The sequence below is a fragment of the Melospiza melodia genome, chromosome 9 (genome assembly GCF_035770615.1).
Source record: "Melospiza melodia melodia isolate bMelMel2 chromosome 9, bMelMel2.pri, whole genome shotgun sequence".
In the NCBI taxonomy this organism is placed as follows: domain Eukaryota; kingdom Metazoa; phylum Chordata; class Aves; order Passeriformes; family Passerellidae; genus Melospiza; species Melospiza melodia.
This window is the reverse complement of record NC_086202.1, coordinates 8,845,122-8,867,186: the sequence shown is the minus strand read 5'-3', so window position 1 is coordinate 8,867,186 and position 22,065 is coordinate 8,845,122. Positions and strand designations below refer to the sequence as shown.

General features: G+C 43.5%; 1 protein-coding gene across 15 annotated transcripts in view; it reads left to right on the top strand.

Annotated features, from left to right (window-relative positions):
* The window catches only part of TCF7L2 (transcription factor 7 like 2), a 170,953-nt gene that overhangs the window by 46,991 nt on the left and 101,897 nt on the right, over positions 1-22,065 (top strand). For all 15 annotated transcript variants that reach the window (XM_063163182.1, XM_063163176.1, XM_063163174.1 and 12 more), the window contains one exon: positions 12,789-12,890. In XM_063163182.1, the coding sequence (XP_063019252.1) occupies positions 12,789-12,890 (102 nt within the window). The remainder of the gene's footprint in view (positions 1-12,788; positions 12,891-22,065) is intronic.

The window sequence follows — 22,065 nt, the reverse complement described above, 5'->3', positions numbered from 1 at the left end:
AGCACATTTATATGAGCGAGATGCACCATGGGTACCGTCAGTCCCCAGACAGAGGAGTATTCTTCATCCTGCAACAAAATAAGGGACTCAGATGAGGAGAAGAGTTAATGTCCTTAATAAACTGAGAGAGGAGGTATAAAACTACTTTGAGAATAAAAGCACTCTCTGATATGGCTCAAAGTTCTCTAAATTTACTTCTAAAGTGAAAAAGTATTGTTTGCATATTATTTGCAAATTTTTGACCCCTTGAACAGAGCTTCAGGTCTTAAAATCACTCACCAGTTCAAGGGATGGGATTCACAAAGGAGCAAAGCCAATCAGGCACCCAAGTCCTTATGGCTTCTTGGAAAAATCCTGACCTGAATACTCTGCCCTGTAGAGTGAATTAACTGCTCTGAAGTGTGTGGGAGTTGAGGCCATTCGTGCCCTCTCGAGGAAATGTGGAATGCTCTGGCGGGTAATGACCCCACTGGATGGGACCACAGGGCTCTTTCTGCAGGGACACTGAGGCGTGTTAATTTTGGAGCCAATTGTCATTCAGAAGCGATGGCAGAACATCCAGCTACACAGAATGACAGCCTGAAGCAGGTCTTGCAGGAGCTGCCAATCTTTTCTTGGACCAATGGAAAGAGGTGGTGGATGATGGCACTGAGCTCCTGTCTTTTTTTTTTTTCTTTCCTTTTCTCCTGCTTGCTGAAGAAATAATAATTTCTCTTTTTTTCTTTACTTTTTGTAATGCAACTTTTTATTTTATTCTATTCTATTTTATTTTATTATTTTATTTTATTATGATTAAATCCATACAAAGTCAGAGGAATTTTTCTACAATACTTGGGCTCACTGGAAATCACTGGGAGGTATCACCAAGAGACTGGGGAGGGCAGGGCAGTTTGAATTCCCTCTGTCCTTCAGGTACATCCTACAGAGCAGCATGTTGCAAATCCCCATGTTGCTTGGGGGCAGGAGGAAAGGAATAATAATTTTCAGTAGATTAGTGGCTATTGTATCATCTCACGTTGCTTAATAAGCCTGATGTTACGTGTGAGAGGTAAGCTCCTTAGTGGGAGCAGGGTGCACTGCAGTGACCTTTTGTGTGCAGGTCTGTGGAGATGAAAGTTCCCTCCTGAGGTTGTGGGGTTGGCTGTGCAGCCTGCAGAAATGCTGACTTCAACTCGCTGTCCTGCGCAGATGCTCTCCAGTCTATTAATGCTCTCAAAAAAAAAAAAAAAAAATATCTGTGTAGGAACCTGGTTTTTCTTCCTCTGATTCCACCTAGGATAAATTTGACTTGGAAATAGAACAGAAATGCTGTGTCATGATTTTTAAAAATAAATAAATAAGCGATTGCTATGAAAGGGAGCTCATTGATCCTTAGTTGCTTCATTTATAATTACCCACATATTGGAGTCATCCTACCTCATCTTTAAAAAACAAACCTGCCTCTCAGAACCCCACCAGGCAGCTAAAGTGGCTTCTTGTGTCCCCACCCTGCTCTCCTCAACCTCAAATACTTATATTTTATAAGTGTCCACAATAAGATTATAAGGTGTTTTTAGACTGGAGCCTCTGCTTTCCCGGCTGTTCAGTAAATAGGCTGTGTCTCTTGGATGTGCCCTGAGGCTCAGAAACCCGAGGCCTGCCCACATCGTGAGTTCTACTTTCCTCCTTGCAAAGTGCCTCTGGCTACTGGAGCTGTCGATGCAGCCCCTTCCACCCCCCGCCCTGCTAAGAAAAAGCTTTTTTTCTTTTTTTGCCCTTTTTTCTTAAGACAGCTGTACAGCTGTAACAAACCTCGAATAGCTACTGGGGTTTTTTATCACTTGCAGGTAAGGCTAAAACCTGAAATATTCATGTGTCACTTGTGGGTACAGGGCACTTGGCACAGGCATGTGGAGCCTCAGGTGCTGCCGGTTTGGCTGTGGTTCTCCCCATGGAGCCAGGAGGGGTTGGTGTGTTCCCCCATCCTTGTCCTGAGCTTCTGTGGGGATCACCGTGTCCCCTTGGTGTCTGAGCAGCTGCCCCAAGTCCAGGGCTGTGCCCTTGACTTTCAGAGAGCATCCCAGAGAGCATCCCAGAGAGCATCCCCTAGGTGTGTGCTCTGCTGCTGTGTGGTTTGGGGCTGGGCTGCCGTCCCAGAGCCCTTCCCAGGGAATCCTGCTCTTTGCTCCTGCACAGGCACAGGGTGAGCTGGTGCCCAGCTCCTGGGATTTGGTAGCAGAAGGGCGTCCCTGTGCTGGCTTTGGGATGCCACAAGAGGGTGGCTGGCTGTGCATCCCTCTTGCAGACATTCCCTAGCCCAGGGGCTGTGCCTCTCCTCCCCTCTCCTGGGCAGCATCCACATCCCTCCCTTCCCGTGGCCAGACAGGAATTGTGATGATCCTGGGGAGAGCTCCCACAGGGAGCCATTGTAAGTGTATATTTTATATATGTGTGTGTATATATATATATATATATATATATATATATATATATATATATATACACACATATATATATATGTGTGTATATATGTATATGTGTATATATACATGTGTACATATGTGCATATATACATGTATATATATGTGTACATATATATATATCTATGTGTGTATTTGTTTATATTTTCTAATTGTATCAGGGCGCAGGGTTGAAGCTATTCTGTGTTTAATTCTGTATGAACATGATTTACCAGCCTTGGAGGAGATTTTGCTCCCGCTGCAAAGTCAAATGCATCTTTCTGCTCTGCTCTCTGACTCCTTTACATGGAAGTTGTTTTTCTAGTACCTGCTAAGTTATTTCAATTTTTTTTTTTCCATATTGATATTGAGAGAGAGCAAACATACATACATGAACAGACTTAAAAAACACTCAGTGTTTTCAAACCGTGGTCCTTTAAATAAATAAATACAAAAGTTGCCTTGCGGGCCAGCCGGTTCAAAATGCCTGCACTATATTTAGCAATGAGAGCAACATTTTCAGCTATTTGCAGATTTGTGCAGCTCAGGGCTGCTCTGATGACTCCTTTGTTTCAGCTTTGGGGCTGTGGCAGGAGAGTGTGGCAGATGCAGATGTGGGAGTGCGGTGTCTGCGGGCTGGGCGTGCAGAGCCACCCTCACCTCTCCAAAACAAACCTCTGCCCCAGCCACAAGAATGTGGGCATGGGGCACAGTCCCGCCAGGACATGAGCTATTGCAGAGCTGCTGCTGCTGCCCTTCTCCCTGGGACAGAGGCCCCTCCAAGCCACTGTTTTTACATGGATTTTTTTTTTTAAATTCAATTTTTTTTTTCTTCCCCTCCTTCTTCTTTTCCACCCACACTTAGAGAAGAAGAATGCAGGCTCATGCATGTTGCATTTTCCTCGTGCAACAGAAATTTTTTGGTTTTGTTTTGTTTTTTTTTTCCCCCCTATACATACACGGACCAATGCATTATTTCAATTTGCTGCTCAAAAAAGAGTGTTTTCCTTTTTTCCCCCCTGATTTCTCAAAACTGAAAGGATTATTTTGTGTTAGTTTGTTTTGCTGTTTGATTTTTGTTTCTACTCTTTTCAGCTCAGGGAGTGGATATGGTAGTGTAGTTTTTTGACTGAGGAAAATTTTTCTCTCTGAATAAACAAAAAGCCCCCCCTTCTTTAAAACTTCTAGTAGTGCATTTTGTGCATCTTAAGTCTGCAAACTGTGCCAGTTCAAGAAAAGTTACTTACATTTAATGCATAACCTAAAGGTACTTGAAAAGTCAGTGTGCCTTTCTAAAGTCTTGCCATGATTTACTTGGAATTTGTGGTAATTTGGCTTATTTTCATTGGGGGTGCCCTTTAAATTGGGGAAAAATAATGCATAATGGTGTCAATTCTGGGCCATATTTGTTTTAATATATTTTTCTCTGCATCTCCTTTAAGAAAAACCAACATTTTATGTGTTCTTGAGGAAAAGTTTGTGTGGCTGATGATTCAACTAAAAATATTTAAAAAAATACTTCTTTTAAATACCTAAATGCATATTGCATTGTTTCCGTGGTGCTGGAGGAAACCAGAAAATAAATACACAGGGTGGCTGCCCAGGAACAAGAGGTGACAGCACAGATTTAGTGAATACTTCATTTGTTTTATTTTGCTTTCGTCCCAAATGATTCACTTAGTCCTCCACCTAAATATAATTCTTCCTACTTAGCGAGGAGTCATCTTTCCCTCTGGCCAGATGGGATGTCTTTTCCATGGGTGTCCAAAGGCAAGCCTTCCTCATTTCCTCTTCTGATGGACAACTGAGATGCCCAGCTTTCATTTGGAAGGAAAATGGGTGCAGCTCTGGCTGTGCCCAGTGCCATCAGAGAAGCAAAAAGGGCAGTTATTGATGGGGGTTCTGAATCCTGGGAAGGGAATGTTTCTTTCCCAGCTCTCTAGGAGGGATTTGGAAAGAGCCATAATCCTGGGTTAGGAGTAATTTGTTGCAGCAAGATGATACTTGAGTGGCAGGAGGATTCTGGCAGAGGCAGCGAGAAGGTTTTATTCAGAGGAGTAGCTGGTCTCACAGAAGGTCAGGCTGACACAAATCCTACCCCAGCCCACAAGTTTTGTTTCTTAGCCAGCACAATTAGCTGAGGGGACTCTTGACCTCTTTTACATCTTTCAAAGACATCTCCACACATCTGAGCTAAAAGATTACTGCGAGGAATGTGGACCAGGATGTGATGCAGTGGAAAGTTTTTCTTCCAAGGCCTCTCTGAAAAACAAAACCTCAACAGCAACCTTCCCAGTTTCTCGTAGGAGGTCAGAATATTGCTGGTTCCAGTGTTATCTCCAGGACTTTTTTCATGAGGTTGCCTTAAGGTTACATTTTTGTGTTAACCTTAAAAAAAAAAAAAAAAAAAAAAAGGACAAAACTTACTACCCCTAGGAAAAGAGAAAAGAGAATTTTGCAAGTTCTTCATTTTCATGAAGGCCTGAAACCCTTGGAGCCATCTATTCTGCAGTTACCCCTTGTTGCATTGAAGGCCCAATCACACATGGAAACCACAAGGGAGGCGACAGGAAATTTGGTATGAAATTTGCTGGGTTTACTAGAGAGTGGCTCCCAGCAGTTCACCCAGAATTGCTACATCGACAGGAATTTTTGTGGTAGTGATTAGAGTCATGAGTTTCACTTACCCAACAGTGGGAGAAAATATGACTCTCAGTAAAACCCTCCTAGGCCATGTTACAATAATGAGCAAACTGCTAAATTTTCCTGTAGCACTTTTACTCGGGGATCTCACCCACCTGTGCCACTTCTTCACGGGTACTTCACAAGATCTGAGATGAGAATTTGGATCAAAGAGTGAAGAAACCCCTCCCAACCAAGATAGTCTTGGAGGCCCCTTTGGAGAGGGACTTGTCTTGCAGAGCATCCTTTGACTGTCTTGCCTTTGTCATGCCTCTGCTGGCTTTTGATAGCTGGAGGTGCCAAGCACTTTATAAATCAACCCTTTATTGGCTGATGGAGGGTAGGTCTAGATTAGGTATTAGGAAGGAATTCTTTCCTCTGAGGGTGGTGAGGGACTGGCACAGGTTGCCCAGAGGCCAGGCTGGATGGGGCTCTGAGCAGCCTGGTTTCAATGTCCCTGCTCGTGGCAGGAAAGTTGGAACTTGGGATGATCTTCAAGGTCTCATCCAACTCAAACCATTCTATGATTCTGTGACTGGTGCAGGACAGAGTTGTACAAAGATAGGGTCTCTTTATGTCTGTTCTGTCAGGGTTTGGGGTTTTTTTTGCCTTCACACAAAGACATGCAGTGGAAAATGGTACCAGTTCAGTATCATGGTCATGTAGAGATGAATTTAGTGATGGGCTTCACTACCAGGGTACCTAAGGAGACTGGTTGATACTTCCCATAATCAGGAAATACATTCCCACGTTTCCTATTCTATTCCAAACTCCAAGTGGTGGAAGTGAAGGGAAAGATGGGGGCAGATTTGGAGGGCCTCCTTTGCTCCTTGCACAGCTGTGCTGTGGGGTTTTTCTCGCTTTTCTTTTTAAAAAAAAATTTAAAAAGTAGTTGCAAAGCTTAAAGTTCCAGCCCCTCCTTTACAAATAGAGCTATGCTCCTAACAGAGTTGGAAGGTTTTAAGGGAGGCAGGGCTCCCCTGGAGCAGCTCCTCTGTTTGAGTGGAGGTAGCTCAGTGCCATGATCTCTGTCTCTAACATGCTGTCAGATATCTTTACTGCCTTGATTTAAAGGGGAGGAAAGGAATTATATTTTATAGACCATAAAATGCATTCTTGGACTTCATGCAAACACTAGTTACCAATTGTTCTCCAACTTGCTGGGAGATTGCCAGGATGAGAAATTGTGTGTCTGTACATCAAATTTTTTGGTGAGTCTTAGAGGCTGATGAAACTGTGAGTCTAAGCAAGACAGACCTACAGAAAGAATTTCTTGAGATTTTTTGACTGGCCTAGTCTTCATCTAATGGAAACTCAGTGCTTATGTGCAACAGAACAGGTTGCAGAGAAAATTTAGGGAAAGTAGCTTAAAAATGAAGCTGAGTTTTTTTATGGTTTAAAGTAGATAAAATGCTTATTCTTGTTCCTTGACTGAAATGATGTTTTTATTGGTACCTTTCTTTTGGAACGGCACTTTGCAGATATCTGAATAGTCCTCAGCCAGCCTGCTGGTTTGTGCAGGAAGGATGGTGGGGTCTTTCAAATTTAATGTGAAAAAAGTAATGGTGCTTTCCCAAGCTCCACCCAGGATTGAGAAATACAGCCTGCAGTTACTTTGCAGAGATACCATGTGAACTGTAGAAAGTAATGCTGTACTTCTGTGTCACATGAACACTCTTCCTCTTGTAAAGCTAAAAAAATTATTTTAAATTCCTCCCCTTTAATGAGAGAATTAAAGGACATTTTAAATTTGGAAGAGGCCTTATGTGCATGTGTCAGTGCAGGAACATAACACCATTTCCTGGTTTTTGTACCACTTTCCCCCATCTATGCATTTTACTTAATATTTTTAAAAGATTATGTTAATAAAATGAAAAGTGGAGATATATGACAAATGCTTCCATGTTTTACAATTTTATGCTTTAATTTCTTGAATGCTCTGGGGAAGTCTTTTGTGTGAAAAGGATTGGTCTCACTGAAATCAACCTTGCTGCTTTTGTTTTGAGCAGCTCCCCTGTGCCTCGTGGTGGTGCATTGCATATTCTGTAGAAGGGCTCAGCATCGTGGGTGGTGTCTATTACTTCTCATACAAAAAATTCCAGACATTGCAGGTCTGCAAGGAATAGGAGGCCTTTTTAAAGTTCCTTCAACAGCCTCCTTCAGTTATTTAAAATAAATCCTTCAGATTTTGCTCTCACACGCACACCTCTACAAACAAGGTGATAACTGAAGAGCAGAAATAAGGGGTTGAGGTAAATTAAGCAGTGGAGCAGAAGCTGGGGTTCTACAGTTAAATCTTTAGAGGCTTTGCTTCTAATGTAAGTGGAGGCACTAATAGGTGACAGACCTTTCTTTGTAGGTACCAAGATGAGTATCCTCTTGCAACTTCTTTTTTTTGTCTGTAGGGAGCTATTATGGCCTTTGCTCTTTATTGGCTTCCCCATAAATATCAGCTCTCCCCTCAGCATTGTGATCTCAGTGTTGCTACTGGATTATCTCTGGTTAAAATTTGTCTAAATGCTCCCTCCCAGAAATGCTTCTAACTAAATATTGGAGAAGCTCCTGACCTTCAAGTTGACATCCAGGTGTGTAGTTCCACATGACCCTACAATGCTGGCCAAGGGAGGGACTGACCCCAAAACCAAGATCAGGAATATTTCTATTTGAGGTCGAGGGAGGAAGTGCAGACTTTGGAGGTGTGATCCAGTGGTTAGGGGAGGTATTGGAGACCAGTGGCATCAAGCTGACTGCAGTAGCCCTGCTCCTGCTTGTTTCAGTTCCTGGGAGCTAATAAGCACCAGCTGCAGGAAACCTGAGCTGGAAAGCATTGTGCAGCTTTCCTTCTGTTTAAAAATATGGCCTTTTTTCCCCCCCTTACTTTGTTTATATTTTTATATGTTAAAGAACATCACTTGTAGGGTGATCTAGCAGTGAAAACAATAGTGTGACAGGGGGACAGGTCCAGGTTGGACACCAATGCAGGAAACACCTGTGAGCTCAGTGCCATCCTTTCCTCCGTGGCTGCACTGCTGTGAGCCCTGCCCCAGCCCGTGGGGTGGCTGCTGGCCCTGAGTTGGACCTTCCAGCAAACTCCTCGAGTGCTGGATGTGAATTTCAGCTGCTTTGGAGCAGCTCTGCTGTGAAAACTTGGGAATGATGTTTGTTGCCCAGCCAGAGCTCAGGAAGGTGGCTGCTTTGGGGGTGCCTGTGCAGAGCTGCTCCCAGTGGGTCTGTGCTCTGCAGGACCCTCTGGCTGTAGATGGGAGGTGTGGATGTGTAGGAAGGTTCTTGGGTATTTTTTGTTCCTTTCTACAGAAAAAATCTGGGCCATTCAAATCATTTGCCTTTTCCCTTGTGCTGACAATTTAACAGCCTTTTTAAAAGCTTTGGTTTCTCTCAAGTACGCTCGCCCCAAACTTGTTTTAATTCTTGTGTGGAGGCCTGGAGCTTAACAATTATTTTGCTTAAGCTCTCTGAGACTTGCCATAAAACTTTTTTTTTTTTTTTTTTAATGCACACATGCTAATGATCCCCATCAGATCATATTGTTAAACAGGGAATAAAGTACTTCCACCATGATGACATTATTTTAAAAAAATGTTAAAAGCAGGCCAGCAGAGCCCATTTCAACAGTTTTGTTCTGAAATAATTTGCACAGATTTGTTAGAGTTAATTTGTTGAAAAGTTCAGTGTTTGTACAGGCAAGTCCTGATTTCCACACTGAGACACAAGAAGCAGGAGAGGAGTGAGTGGGTGTCCAGCATTTGCAGGAGCAGGCTGGTGGGAGCTTCCCCTCCCTCTTACCCCTCTGCCCCCTCCAGCTGCCCGGTGCAGGAATGTAAAAGCAGTGTCAGAAGGCTGGGAAAGTCAGCTTTGGATTTTTGTGGACTCCTTGCAAATCAGAGGAACTGTCTGGCTCAAATCTGCATTTAGGGCCAAGAGAAGAGGATTTCCTGCTATTTAGTTGCTTGAGGAAGGAAAGGATTTACCTCTCTGCTGTAGCAGGACTTAATTTTTCTCCTTTTTAATAAGAACATCATAGCGTAAGGCAGCAGCGGTAAACCTCCGAGAGCAACCAGGGCTCTCCCTCCTCTTCCTCGAGGTGATGCAGCTCCCCCCTGCCCAGCATCCTCCTGTCACAGCTCCCAGCCCAGCAAGGGCCTGGCATGTCCCTGCACTGCCAAAGAGAGAGCTGTGGAGGGGGCGGCTGCTGCGCTCGGCCGCCATCTGGATCCAGTTAGCTCTCTCGGCAGTAGGGCTGAGTCTCATTTCCTCCAACCAGTAATGTTATATAGGCAGTGATCCTGTTCTGCCCTAACATAATTGAAAATTATGTGTATTGTAGACTCGCAGCGCTGAAATGTAGACTTGTAAAAATCTGTGGCTCAGGTAGCCTGTGGAGATTGAATTTGGCACACAATGAGGCTTTTATGTAAAGTAAGAATTATAAGCCACCACATCAATATTGTGTTACAGGCATGACAATTCTTGGATGAGGAGGCCTTGAGTCAGGCTCGTCACCTTAAACAATGCTAATATTTCATACTTTATCAACGGGGCTGGCATTTTGAAGCCAGCAAACATTTTTTTGCTTTTGCAAACATCCTGCTGTGGAAGGTGTGGGTTCACTAGCTTGACGTGGGCATTGGCTGTGGGCTCTGGCCCCCTCTGCTTATCTGACAGACAGAACATCTCACCCTTAGCGGGGCTGGGAGGCTGCTCTGGATCCTGGCCACTTGGTAGAGCTCATGGAAGTTGCTTTATGGACACTTGTGCTTTACTGCTTTCCCTTGGGTGTGGTTATTTGATTTTATTTTGTCTCCCACTGGTGTGTTATCCACTGGTAGAAATGGAAGCTGTCCGTGTCTGTGCTTGTGAGCAAAACTGAGCCCTCTGGGTTTGGACTGTTCCTGCTGGGCTTCATGTGCATGTCCAAAAGAAGCTGTTTGTGCTTTAGCCTTTGCACTGCAAGACTTCTTGGATCCTCTTTGCCAGGGGTGGGTAAGAGAAGGGCTTTACTGAGAGTCCAGACTAAGGGTTTTAAAAGGAGGGGAAAAAAAAGAGTAACAGTAAGATCTTCTGAACCGTTCATCTTGCCCTAAGGTCAGGCTGGTGTAGGAGCTGAAAGCATGTGCTGAAAGCACGGGCTGTGGTGGGATAGAGGTGGAGTGGGAGCAGCCATGCCTTCTTGCTCTGTTTCTTCTAATGGAATTTATTGCTAGTAAAAACCAGCACAACTGACAGTCTTGAAGGCTTTGTAATCCCTGCAATAATTACTGACTGGATGGGGTCTGCTGTGAGCTCACCCCTGCTGCTTGTCAATGCCTCTGTCTGCCCTTGGGGCAGTCTCAGAGAAGCCCACGTGTTTCTCAGCCTGTGTTTTAGGACAGCTGCTGACCTGAGCTCCTGTCATGGTTGTACACATGTTCCAGGGCTGCTTGTGACGGTGGAGTGGACATGGAAAAATGAAGGTGATGAGTTTATTTTTGTGGGTAATGGCTTGGTGTCTGTTCCCTGGAAATCCACAGTTTGAGCTGTCATGTTCTTGTAGAGGTTTCAGCTGTGGCAGCAGTAGGTTCTTGCTCTCCAAAAACCATTGTGAACTTTGAGGCAGAGTCATGCACACATCCTGTGAGGACGTTTTCCTTGGAAGAAGGGAAAAATACCTCACTGATTGTCTGGAAAACCTGAGGAAGCCAAAAGTAGCTGTGACCCATCAGGACCCATTCTGGAAATTCATGCACCCCTTCTTGTGGTGATGTTTTGACTGCTGTCTGAGAAAACTGGTGGACTTTTGAAAATGTAGCAGTTTACTTGTTTAATAGTGCCATCTGAAAATCTGCAATGTATCAGATTTCCCCTCAAGTTTAAAAGTTGGCTCTCAGTTGGCTTCAGCTTTGGGTCCAAATTCTACACACTAGGGTTGCATTTTTATGCACTTTTTTTAAACCACAAAGGGTTAGAAAGTTGCTTTAACATCATCTCAACTTTAAAATTTATGTTGTGGTCACATATATTGAAGAACAGGGATTTGATGCAAGTGATCAAATATCTGGAGACTTCCAATTGGGTTGTAAGAGAAATATTGCTTATCGGTAGTCTAGTTCTGGTTTGTTTGGGTTTTATTTCTTGTTTTTAAGAAGTGCTGAAACATTCTGGTCCACATTGCACAAATCCCAAATGTGAGCATGAATAAAAACAAGACTTCTTGGAACTTGTGGAACTCATATGGGGCACAAATCCAGAGTATGGGTTTGTTTATTTGCATTCCAGTAGCTCGGAAAACTCAGGCCCTCCAAGTGATGGGAATTGGTAACACATTCTCCTGCTGGCTTCTGCTTTTTGGGCACCTCAGTGCCCAGAGTCTTGCAGCAAACAGGCCCTGCATGTGAGCAAATGTTTTGCATACGTGAGCAAATGTGATAGATAGTGATGTGCTGAAAGCATGGAACCAGATCTCCTTCCTTCCTCCATGGAGGTTCAGATACAGCTTCCGCTGTTCCCCTGCACTGCAGGGGCTGCTTGTGCATGCTGCTTCTTCAAGATTACCCTTACTTTAAAAAAAAAAAAAAAAAGAAAGGAAGGAATGGGTAAACATAACTATTTCTCTACTAGGTATTTTCTAGGAATAGATCTGTCAGGTCAAGCAGCATCTAGTGCTGAATAGGAGCTTCTGCAGTGGCCTGATCTATGTGTGCAGCTGCTTTTCTTAGTTCTGGGAGGGGGCTGAATGTATGTGGCTGTGCACATTTCTTCCAGCATGATACAGGGCTTTTAGAAGTCTCTTATTAACCTGTGTTAACTGGGACAGCACACAGCAGCGTGCAGAGAGAAAAGCCTGGGCTGAAATTATATTTAGATGTACAGCGCAGAAGTTTGTTTGGGATAACTAATTTCTCTGTGGAGCCGCTTTTGTTCAGAATGGAGCACTTCTGGTGCAGTGAGCTGAAGCTTTTCTTGCTTTTGTATCACTGCCCCCATATGCTGCAGAGGTGGCCTGTGTGTGTGTCCAGCCTGTCTGCTGGTGGCAGTGCCACAGAGAAGCTGTGGCTGTCCCCGAGCCAGGGTTGTCTGACAGAAGATAAGCTAGAAGAAAATCCATGGTGTCTTCCAGAAATGGTGAAAAGTAGAGAAAATAGGTGCTAAGGCCCAGCAGTCATTTTGGGGTAGTGCCCTGTCTTTAGGGCTTGTTCAGCCCTGGGCAGTTGGAGCTGTTGACTTGGTACATTTGTTGAAAGAAGGCTGACAGATGACCCGTTCAGTAATGAGATCATATTCTTAATTCATGATATGTTTTCCCTCTGCTGACACTGATATCCACCTTTTCCCTTGTCCCATCCTCTCCATGGTTATGATATTTTGTTTCTTTGTGAGTTTTATGCTACTTCTAGATTTGCTGCGATCAGTAAAATTAATGTAATACTGTCTTTGCAATCTGTTTTTTTTTCTTATTCCTGAACTGTAACACAGTGGTATGAGATTGTTAGTTCTGCACAGATTTTGTATCCACAAACATGTAAGGTTGTCTTAATTTTTTGTTTCAGTTCCTTGCATAAGTTTTGCTTTATACTTTTTTATCCATGTTACCTAAGATTTGTTATTTTTTTTTTTTTTGCCTTTCTTTTCTGAACTCATTTTTCTTTTCCCATTTTTGTTTCCTCCATCCAGTATCTGCAGATGAAATGGCCACTGCTTGATGTTCAGGCAGGGAGCCTTCAGAGTAGACAAGCCCTCAAGGATGCTAGGTCTCCATCTCCAGCACACATTGTTGTAAGTAAACACAGAAAGATGTTCTTCCTTTGTTTAAAAAAAAAAAAAAAAAGCATTTGACATTAATGGCAATGGTTGTCATCAGTTTTCTTTTACACAGACCAAAGGAGAAATACCCCAAAACAAACAAATCCCTAACAAGCCTGTGGTAAAAGGAGGGAATACTTTTGTTATCACTGGGTTGAAATTATGAAATTATCATCCATGTGCCTTGCAGGAGACCAGGGAGTCAAAAATTCTCTAAATTTGCACACTGCAGAATGATGTAGGGGCAGTGGAGTCCAGTCAGGCTGGTTTACACATCTGACCTACCTGTGTTGAAGTGAAGAGAGTGAAGAGACTGTCTGGAAAGCTTAGACTTAAGATTGCCTTAGAAAAATCAAAAGCCTATTCTATGTCCTTTACCTAAAGAAATCTTTTCTTATTGTAAAATCCTGCATGAGAGTTTGAGAATTGGTCAGGATTTTTACCTGGGTGAAGGCTCAAAAGAGCCAAGTTCAGCAAAGCACATGTTCCTTTGTGTTGTGGTGACTTCTAATTTAGTATAAACATTGTTATCAAATGTTTACTGCTACCTGTAAAGTATAAAACTCTCTTTATAATGAACAGTGTTTTAAAAAATACTGGTATTTATTAACTTCTAACCTGAATTTTCAATTCTTTGTTAGTTTTTCTTGTGCTTCTGTTGTGAAAACAATGTTGAGTTTGCAATGTTCAGTACAAATGTACATGAAAGTGGTTTGGGGGTTTATTTTGCTTTCTAAAATAGCATCCATAGAGATCAAGAAGGAAATGGTTTGTTTATGTGGTGGTTTGCAAGAGCAGAGATATGCAATGGTCCATCCTTACCCACAATCAGTGTCAGTGCCATTTATTGTTAAGGAGCATCTTAGCTCTGACTAGTCATCTGGGACATTTACCTCTGGAGAGAATGGCATGTACTGGGTGAGAATATTTCTTCCAAAAAGAATTCCAAAAAGAATTTCTTCCAAAAACACATCCAGTTTAATGTGATTTTTTAAAAAGCTTTTTTACAACCATTGGATGATAAGGTAAATGCCAGGAAAAGAATCTGCTCATTCTTTACTTTCTGCTCTGTAGTCTAGAGCTGACACAGCTGGTCGATCATCCAAGGCACACATTGGCTTTTCTAGAAATTTCAAATCATACCAAACATTTTTGCTTCTTTTTCCATTGTTGTCTCTTTAAACTGAGAATTGTCAGCCCATTGAGATGAGTGTCATAGTTCTTTATTCAAAAGGAAAAAAAAGATTTCCTGTGTTTTAGAATCCATAGCTTCTAAACCATCCTTCAAATCATCAGAGAGCAATTGGAACAAGACTGGTATCTGCCCAGTTGATATCTGGTGCTGGCTGCTTCACTTTTTCAGAATTACTTTGCTTTTCCTTCCTGTCCACTTGGGCTGTCACTGGAGGAAGAGATCAAAGAAAAGATGTCTGGCTGCTTAATCAGAAATCTACAGTCATCAAAACCTGCCATCATCCCGCTCCTAATAAGAAATGAGCTAGAGAAACTTTCCTATTTTAATTCTTTTCTTCTTACTGCTGTGCTGGAGGACTGACACAGGGTGGGAATGTCCCTGTGGCTCTGGCGTGGTGGAGTGGTGTCAGGCTCCTGGGAAGAGATGGAGAGGGAACAAGAGGCTTCTCCTGGACAAGGCAGGTGGGGAGGGTGGGATGAGTTTGGTTGGGATCACCTGAGCTTCCCAGAGCTGAGCATCCAGTGTCCCTGAGCCTCCTGCCCTGCAGCAGAGCAGACACTTGCCTTTAAACCCCAAAGCAGCCTGTGGTGCTCAGGGGTTTCGCTGGGGTCTCAGCTCCCCTGGCTCTCCCCAGCCCTTCCACCCAGGTGTGGGCGAGGCTGAGATGAGCGGCCAACAAAATATACAAAAAGGGTTCAAAAATCACAATCATTTTGGAAAACGAAGCGAAACCTGCTTCCAGGGAGGCTGAGGTTGATCTGCTTTGTGTTTTGACCATTTATTGGGTTCTTATGGATCTCTTTAAAAGCTGTTTCACTCTGCTATTCAATAAAAAGCATATTTACCATAGCAACCACTTAGGCCATGAGGAACATATACTACCTCTGAGATGGAGGCCACCTTCCCAAAGAGCCACAGCTGGCATTTGTAATGTGATCTTTTGTGCTACTTACAATGTTGGAGGGAGAGAGGAGGGAGGGATGGAGGGAGGGGGGAGAGCAGTGGGTTTTTGGGAGGGGGGGGGAGGTTCTGCAAGGTTTAATGTTTATTTCTAGCAGCCAACTGTTTTGCCTTGTTCTGTTAAAATATATAAATAAGGGGCAGCTTTTTCCACCCTTTTTCCTGGCACCGACCCCAGGCCACATTAATTTTGTGGAGTGAAAATGGTCTTTTTTTCCTTGGTAAATAAAGTTAGAGTGGGTAATGGCATTTGGGGGGAGATAAAGTGGCTGCAGATGCCAGTTGGCCTGGGATGTGTCAGGCATCTCTGGTGTCCCCATTGCTGCTGCTGTGCCTGCCCACAGCACCTGGGACCTGGCTGCTCTTGCACAGGGCTCTGTATCCACTTCTGTCTGCATTTGTGAAAACACAGTTAATCTTTTTGTGGAACAGGGTATTTCATGGGCATCCTGATGTTTCTGTGCAAGTGTAACATGTAGGGATAGAAACTGGTTCTCTACCCTGGTTGCTGAGTCTAGTCTACCCATAAAGTGTACCCATGCCAGTTTTTCATCTTCAAATCAGCTGGGCTGCCCTGAAGATCTGTAGGAAAATGCTAACACCTGCAAATCACTTCTTATCTACCCCCTATCTCTGAAATCAGGATTTGAGGCTAATCTTCATAGCTGGATTACAAAGAGAGGAAAGGAGAGTGTGGCGGCTTGGGTTTCCCTCCCTCTTTATTTCCTTCTTTTTTTTTCTTTCCCACTTTCCTTTTTTTCTCCCCCCCCGCCTTTTCTTTTTCTTTTTACCCTTCCTTTTTTCTTTTTTTTTTTTTTTTTTTTTTGTCTTCCCTTTTTTAACACTCTTTCTTCTCCATTCTTGGCTGTGACAACCACAAGCTCTGTGTCAGTTTTTACTCCCAGCTCCAGTGAAAGTCCCCTTAGGAGTTCAGCTTAATGACTCAAGGCTGCATAACATGGCTGTCTGTAATGTCTAAAGTAAAATCTGTTCTATTTGTCAGCCATCCTCCTTTCAGATTTGTTTAAGAACATTAAGTTAAGACTACAAAAATTGAAGCAAAAGACCAGCATGAATAATTTGGCTGGATTGCTGTCCCCAGTGCCGAGGGCTGGGTTAATACTGCTTTTTCATGGTGCTTGAGAGAGTCTCCAAGGTCTGTAATGAGAAACAGAATATTAAACTGAAATTATGTTCAGTGTGTCTTGAGGAAGGTACAGCATGAGGCTCCATTTAAGACCAGTGCATTTATTTACATTTAGGTGCTTCACTCATCTGGTAAGACTTTTTGCATCTTGCTCTGGCACAGTCATGCTGCTTATCTGTGTCCAAAGGTGAAAGAAAACTGGGGCAAAAATTGTTTTAATAGTATGTTATTAAGCTTGCCAGGTCAAAATTTTGTATTCAGCCTGCAGACAGTACTATTATGAGGCTGGGATATTTTTAAAGTGCTTTTTGTGGTTATTTTCCCCTCTTTTTTTTCTGACCTTTGATTTCATTGAAGGTATTAAGATTTTGTGAAACAGCCTTAGCAGGAAGTTTTGGGTGTAAAGCAGACCCCAGCTTGCTCTCAGGGAGTGGGGTGCTGGTTGTCCTGAAGTCCCATGGCCAGCGTGCACCTGATTTTATCCACATGTGTGCTGCCAGCAGGGTGATAAGGATGGGAGATGGGTGATGTAGGAGTGGGAATCTCACATGAACATTTTCTGTTGCAGCCTGGACAGGCAGGTGAAAATGAGCAAGGTCTGTCTGTGTGAGGATCTCTGAAATCTGCTCACTGCAGAAAGCAAGCTCCTTTAAAACCTTTTTTTATCTGTTCGCATTCCTACAACATTAAGGAGAAAACCAGTGCTGTTCTTCCCTGTTCTCTACAAAGTAAATACTCTGTTTCAGCCTCTTTTGGGCAGGGGTGTGGGTGAAAGACCAGTCCTGGGATCCTGCCTCCTGCAGGCTGTGCAAAGACTTGCTTTTAGCTTCCTTACTACTTGGCAAAAACATTCAGAAGGCAAGATGATGGTGTCTTGGTACAATATATTCCTTATAAAACTCTAAGGGGTTTAAAAAATTCCTGCATTTTGAAGTAAATGTCAGTGCTAACCTCGGGGGGAGGACTTCCAGTACTTTTTGGCCTAATATGTAAGGAACACAGCCATATAGTAGACTGAATCACCAAGAACAAAGAATCACTGTGCAGTAGTGTATCTATTTTTTTCTTTTTTTTTTTTTTTAAGTAAAAATGTTTTTTCAAAACATAATGTGACAAGCAAAACTGAAGGCAAAACCATCTGAAACATACTGACTGTTCTCAGCCTCTTCAATGAGCATGGGCTGTGGGCATCTGGGACCTCTGGGTGGTTTGGAGAGATCAGGAGTTTTTTTCCCAGAGCAACTGGAGTTGAAGTCTGCCCTGCCTGTTCCCTATTTTTTTTTTTTTTTTTTTTGTCTAATGTGGTTTGTACTTCTGCATTTTAAAGAACAAGCAAATACCTACTAGTAACAGGTTTATTTTAGGCATATTTTAAAATGCACCTTCAGTCCAGGCTGGAAGTGGGGTGCATCTAGACCCCATGTGTCCTGTATGTGTGGAGCCACCTGGAACCATAATCTTGCAGCTTCCACTCTCAGTGCTCTGAGAGGGCTTTTAAAGCTCTTGCTTTGTTTGTCTTTAATGTTCTGTTGTAGGGAGGCTGTTCTTCCTCTGCAGTAACCTCTTGAGATGTTCATGGATTGCAGGCTGCCTGCGGGATGACAGGACACCCTCTCCTGTCCCTAGAGATCTGCAGGGTGATCAGGAGCACAGTGGTGTTATGGGGGGAAGGACTTGGCTGGGCATTGATGTCAGTGATGGTGTTGAGAGGGACACGTTGTGGGCAGGAGGAGGGGGCTGTGTCTGAGTTGTCCTGGTGCCCAATCTGTCCGTCCCTCATGCCTGGTAGGTCATGGACCCAACATGCAGATCCCCGAGACTCACACTGCAGAAACACCCACACAGGCTTAATTGGAAAGCTCCTTTAGTGACTCTCTCCTTTTAAAATACTCTATACTTTATTTGGCTAATTGCTTTGGCAATTGCAAAGTAAATAAAATGTTTCATTAATACATGCCCAAAAGTATGCAAACGTCTTGTCCTGAATTTTTGGAGCTTCTTGGAGTTAAGCCACAGAACAAATTAAGCTTGCTGAGAATTTTGTGGCTGAATCTTTCACCACTAATTCCTTTTGATTTTTTTTCCTTGTGTTTGAAGAAATCCTGTGTACAAACCAGAATGTTTGGGGCTAAGTATAGAATTCACCTACCAGCAGCCCAATAAAATTGTTTTGGATGGGTTCCTATGAAACACACCCATTATATTCTGTACCCATTAAATATGAATGGAAACATAGTGCTTGGTTTGTGTAGACAGCAGAAGAATTTTGGGCTCCTTGAAAGTAATTCCTTTGGTGATTTGATATGTTTGTGAAATAGTTCAGACTTTAGGGGACTGCTTCATGGCCTTGTGTTTACTCAGTAGCACAATGTCCATCCTCTACAGCCCTCCTTTCAGTACTGGAGGGATCTTCTCTGCTGTAATGCTGAGACTGGGGAAATGTGCAGGCTTGTACCTCTTACTGTGAAGTGAGCAGGAATTTAATGCTTCTGCAAACATCAGTCAGCACTAAAGTACCTGCAGAAGACACCTTGGGGCTGCACTGGCAGCTGGGATGAATTGTCACGCTTGGTTGTAGTCAGGAGATCTGTGGGTAGTTCCAAGAACTCTGAAGTATTTGAATGCTGGGATATTTCAGCTGTGAATAAATGCTGTAAAATGTATAGTACTGCCAACCCCAATTGTTCTAGGATCATGAGTCAGGCCTCAAAAGATCATGGGGATTTGTGGGGCGGGGGGTTGTGTCTTGTTTTTGTTTGTTTTCTGTTTCTTAAATGATACATTTTGTATTCTCTTTATTTGTTCTGTTTCCTGAGCCTGCAGGGTATACTCTGCTCAATCTCAAAGTTTTCTCTATGGCAGTTTTGGAGCTTGCTGTGTGCTGTAAGAGGAGTCTGAGGTTCTTCCCTAAACACTCGACTTCAAGGCTACCATGCCTTGAAAAACAGCAAGTGCTGCTAGACTGGCTGTAAAATTCTGTGAGTTAGCTACCCTAAGTGTTGCTCCAGGAGAAGGCAGCTGAGTAGGGTGTTAGGATAGGCTCACACCCTCATCTGTTGAGCATCCATTTCTTGTGAATCATCTGGTTTGACTTTGGGAGGAGAACCTGGTCCTTGGTGCTGGCAAAGGCTCTGGCTTTTGAGTGCTGGGGTGGCTTACCTTATGATGGATGGCTGCAACATTTCCAGACCGGGTCAGGCTTCTCTAACATCACTAGGGGTGGCTCAGCAGGTCCTCCTGAAGTAGCAGGTTTACAGCTGTGGATATTGCAGTGAACCAGCAGCAGTTTTGGTTTCCTGAAGAGGCCGTGCAGTCTTGCATATAAGTTGGAGCCTTGAGATTTGATATTTTGGTTTGTTATAACACACCGAAGTATATCGCTCTCTGAGATATCTGAGTATTGAAGCTCTCTGGGTGAAGAGGGAGCAAGACAAAAGCTTGCTCATTACATCATCTTAAGAAATATGACGCAAATAGGATACCTACATTCTGGCCATTTTTGACTAGTTAGTCTGGGCTACAATAAACCTGCAGAGAGCAATATTTTGAGAAACCTACACCGGGAGGATGGTTTGGAAGGGTATTTCAGCACAGAGGAGCGCAAGCTGCATTTTGAATTCAATCACATGGCAGTTTGTTATGCTGAAGCATGCATGTTAAATGAACTTCTAGGGACCTGTGTGGGCCTACAATTAATCACCAGCAGGCCATGAGCTCTCCAGCAGAGGAGTGGCCGTGCCAGGCGGAGCGGGGAGGACGCAGACGGTCGGTCCCCGGGGCCCGGGCGGGCGTGAGGGCTGCAGCAGCAGCAGCTCGGCCTTGGCAGAGCCGGGTGATGCTGCAGAGCCAGATGGGTGAGCCTGTCAGATCAAAGTTGATGTGTGCCGAGGGTGGCAGACTTGGCAGGGCCGCTCGCCGCAGGTCCTCCTCCCCGCGCACCCTGTCTGCAGCTGAAGTTTGTGGCTGGATTCAATCTGGAGCTCAGAGAAGTAGGTACTGAATAATGCAGCCTCCTCTGGAGCCAGAGCCTGTGCTGACTGGAGCAGGAGCAGCCATCATGTATAGAGCAGAAGGTTTAATGGGTGTGATATGGCTGTCGCAGACATCTTTTCACTAAAAATCCTTTTTTGGGATTTTTTCCCTTCTGAGAAGCTGAGGCTTCAGAAATAAAATGTAAACGATGGTTATCTGCTGCTGTAGAATGCATCAGGTGGATTTTTGATTGGGCCATCTTGAATGTTTACAATTAATGGCCAACCACAGACCAGATAGCTTAAACTCTCTGTCCGAGCCACAGGTCTTTGTTATTCATTCTTTTCTATTCTTAGCTAGCCTTAAGAGGAAATCTTTCCTTCTATTCTTTTTAGTATAGTTATAATGTAATATATATATATCATAAAATAATAAATCAAGCCTTCTGAACATGGAGTCAACATTCTCGTCTCTCCCCTCATCCAAGGACCCCTTTGAACATTGTCACATATGGCCCTGGCACTTATTTTTCTCCAAATTTCCAGAACCACAGTCTTCCCTTACCAGTCCAGCTTTGGGCTTGTTGAGGCAGAATGGAAAAGCCCAAATACCCAGTGGAAGTGGCTGTCTCAGAATAACTATTCCTCATTATCTCTCCATGCGGCCACTCTCATTCAGCAGTAAGAGGTCCTTTGTGTGGTTTAGCTTAATCCGCTTTGGAAACGGATTAAGCTAAATCTCACAAAGGAACTCTTAGTGCTGAATAGCAGTGTCCACACGGAAAGATAATTCGAAATAGTTGTTCTGCATTTTTCAATTCACACTTGAGCACAAAAACTTTCCCGTGCAGATGAGCCTACTTGAATAGGAACCACCTATTTTCTGTCTAAACAAGGTCTGTGTGCTATGTCCAGGTGCTATAGTAAAGTAAACAGCCCGTATTTTTCATTAAAAAGAAAGGAAGGAAACTGGCATTGCTGGGCTCAGGACCATTTTTTTTTCCAATTTGCTCGAGGATTATTGCTTTTCTCACCAGTTCATGTGGTTTGGGATTAGATTATTCATGGGATGCTTTACTTTCTGGAATGTGTAGACATTTCTACTCTCTCTTGTGAAAGAAACTGGAGTTGCCTTGTAAGCCAGTGCATAAAGAGAAGGAAGGATGCTTTCTGCTCTGCCCTATGCAGACCTGTTTGGCAAGGGGCAGACCCATTTTGGAAAGCCTTTGGGGAGTTAGAGATGTTACAATTAACAAGGAGTGATTCCTTTGTAAAACAAGCTCCCACGCCAAATCTGTCCCCAAGCAGTGTTCTGTGCCTATTTTCACAAAAGGAAGCTAGAAATAAGTTGTCAAACAGATTTTGGGTTTGGATGTGCAGTGGGCTGGTGATAGGGGTCTGGTTCCAGGGGAACTTACGTGGAAGCTTTGCTCTTATCTAACAGATACCTGTGAGTAAAGTCATTGAGCACTTTACCTAGGTGGGGAAGCATTGCTCACTCCTCTGTTTCACCAGTCTGGCCAGAACAGATGCTAAGTAACTTTCCCTAGTTGATTTTGAGAAACTGATGATTTTCACATCTGGATTTTAGAGGCAAGCAAAAAAGCCTGTAGCCCTACAGGAAAGCAAAATAAAAACAAAAACAAAACAACCCAGAAACTGAACTAGTTTTTGAAATCTAAACCTAAAATCGTTACATCTTATCAGACTTCAGGGGAAAGTTACTTTTGGTGTCATTTAGGTCCTTGTGTCAGATGTACCTTACACCTCATGTCTTGGAATTAGTAAATTCTGGGGGGAGCTGGACCAGTCCTTCCTCTGCCTTGGCTGGCAGTAGCCATGAACCCAGGCCCCCATCTATAGGAATGATATGTG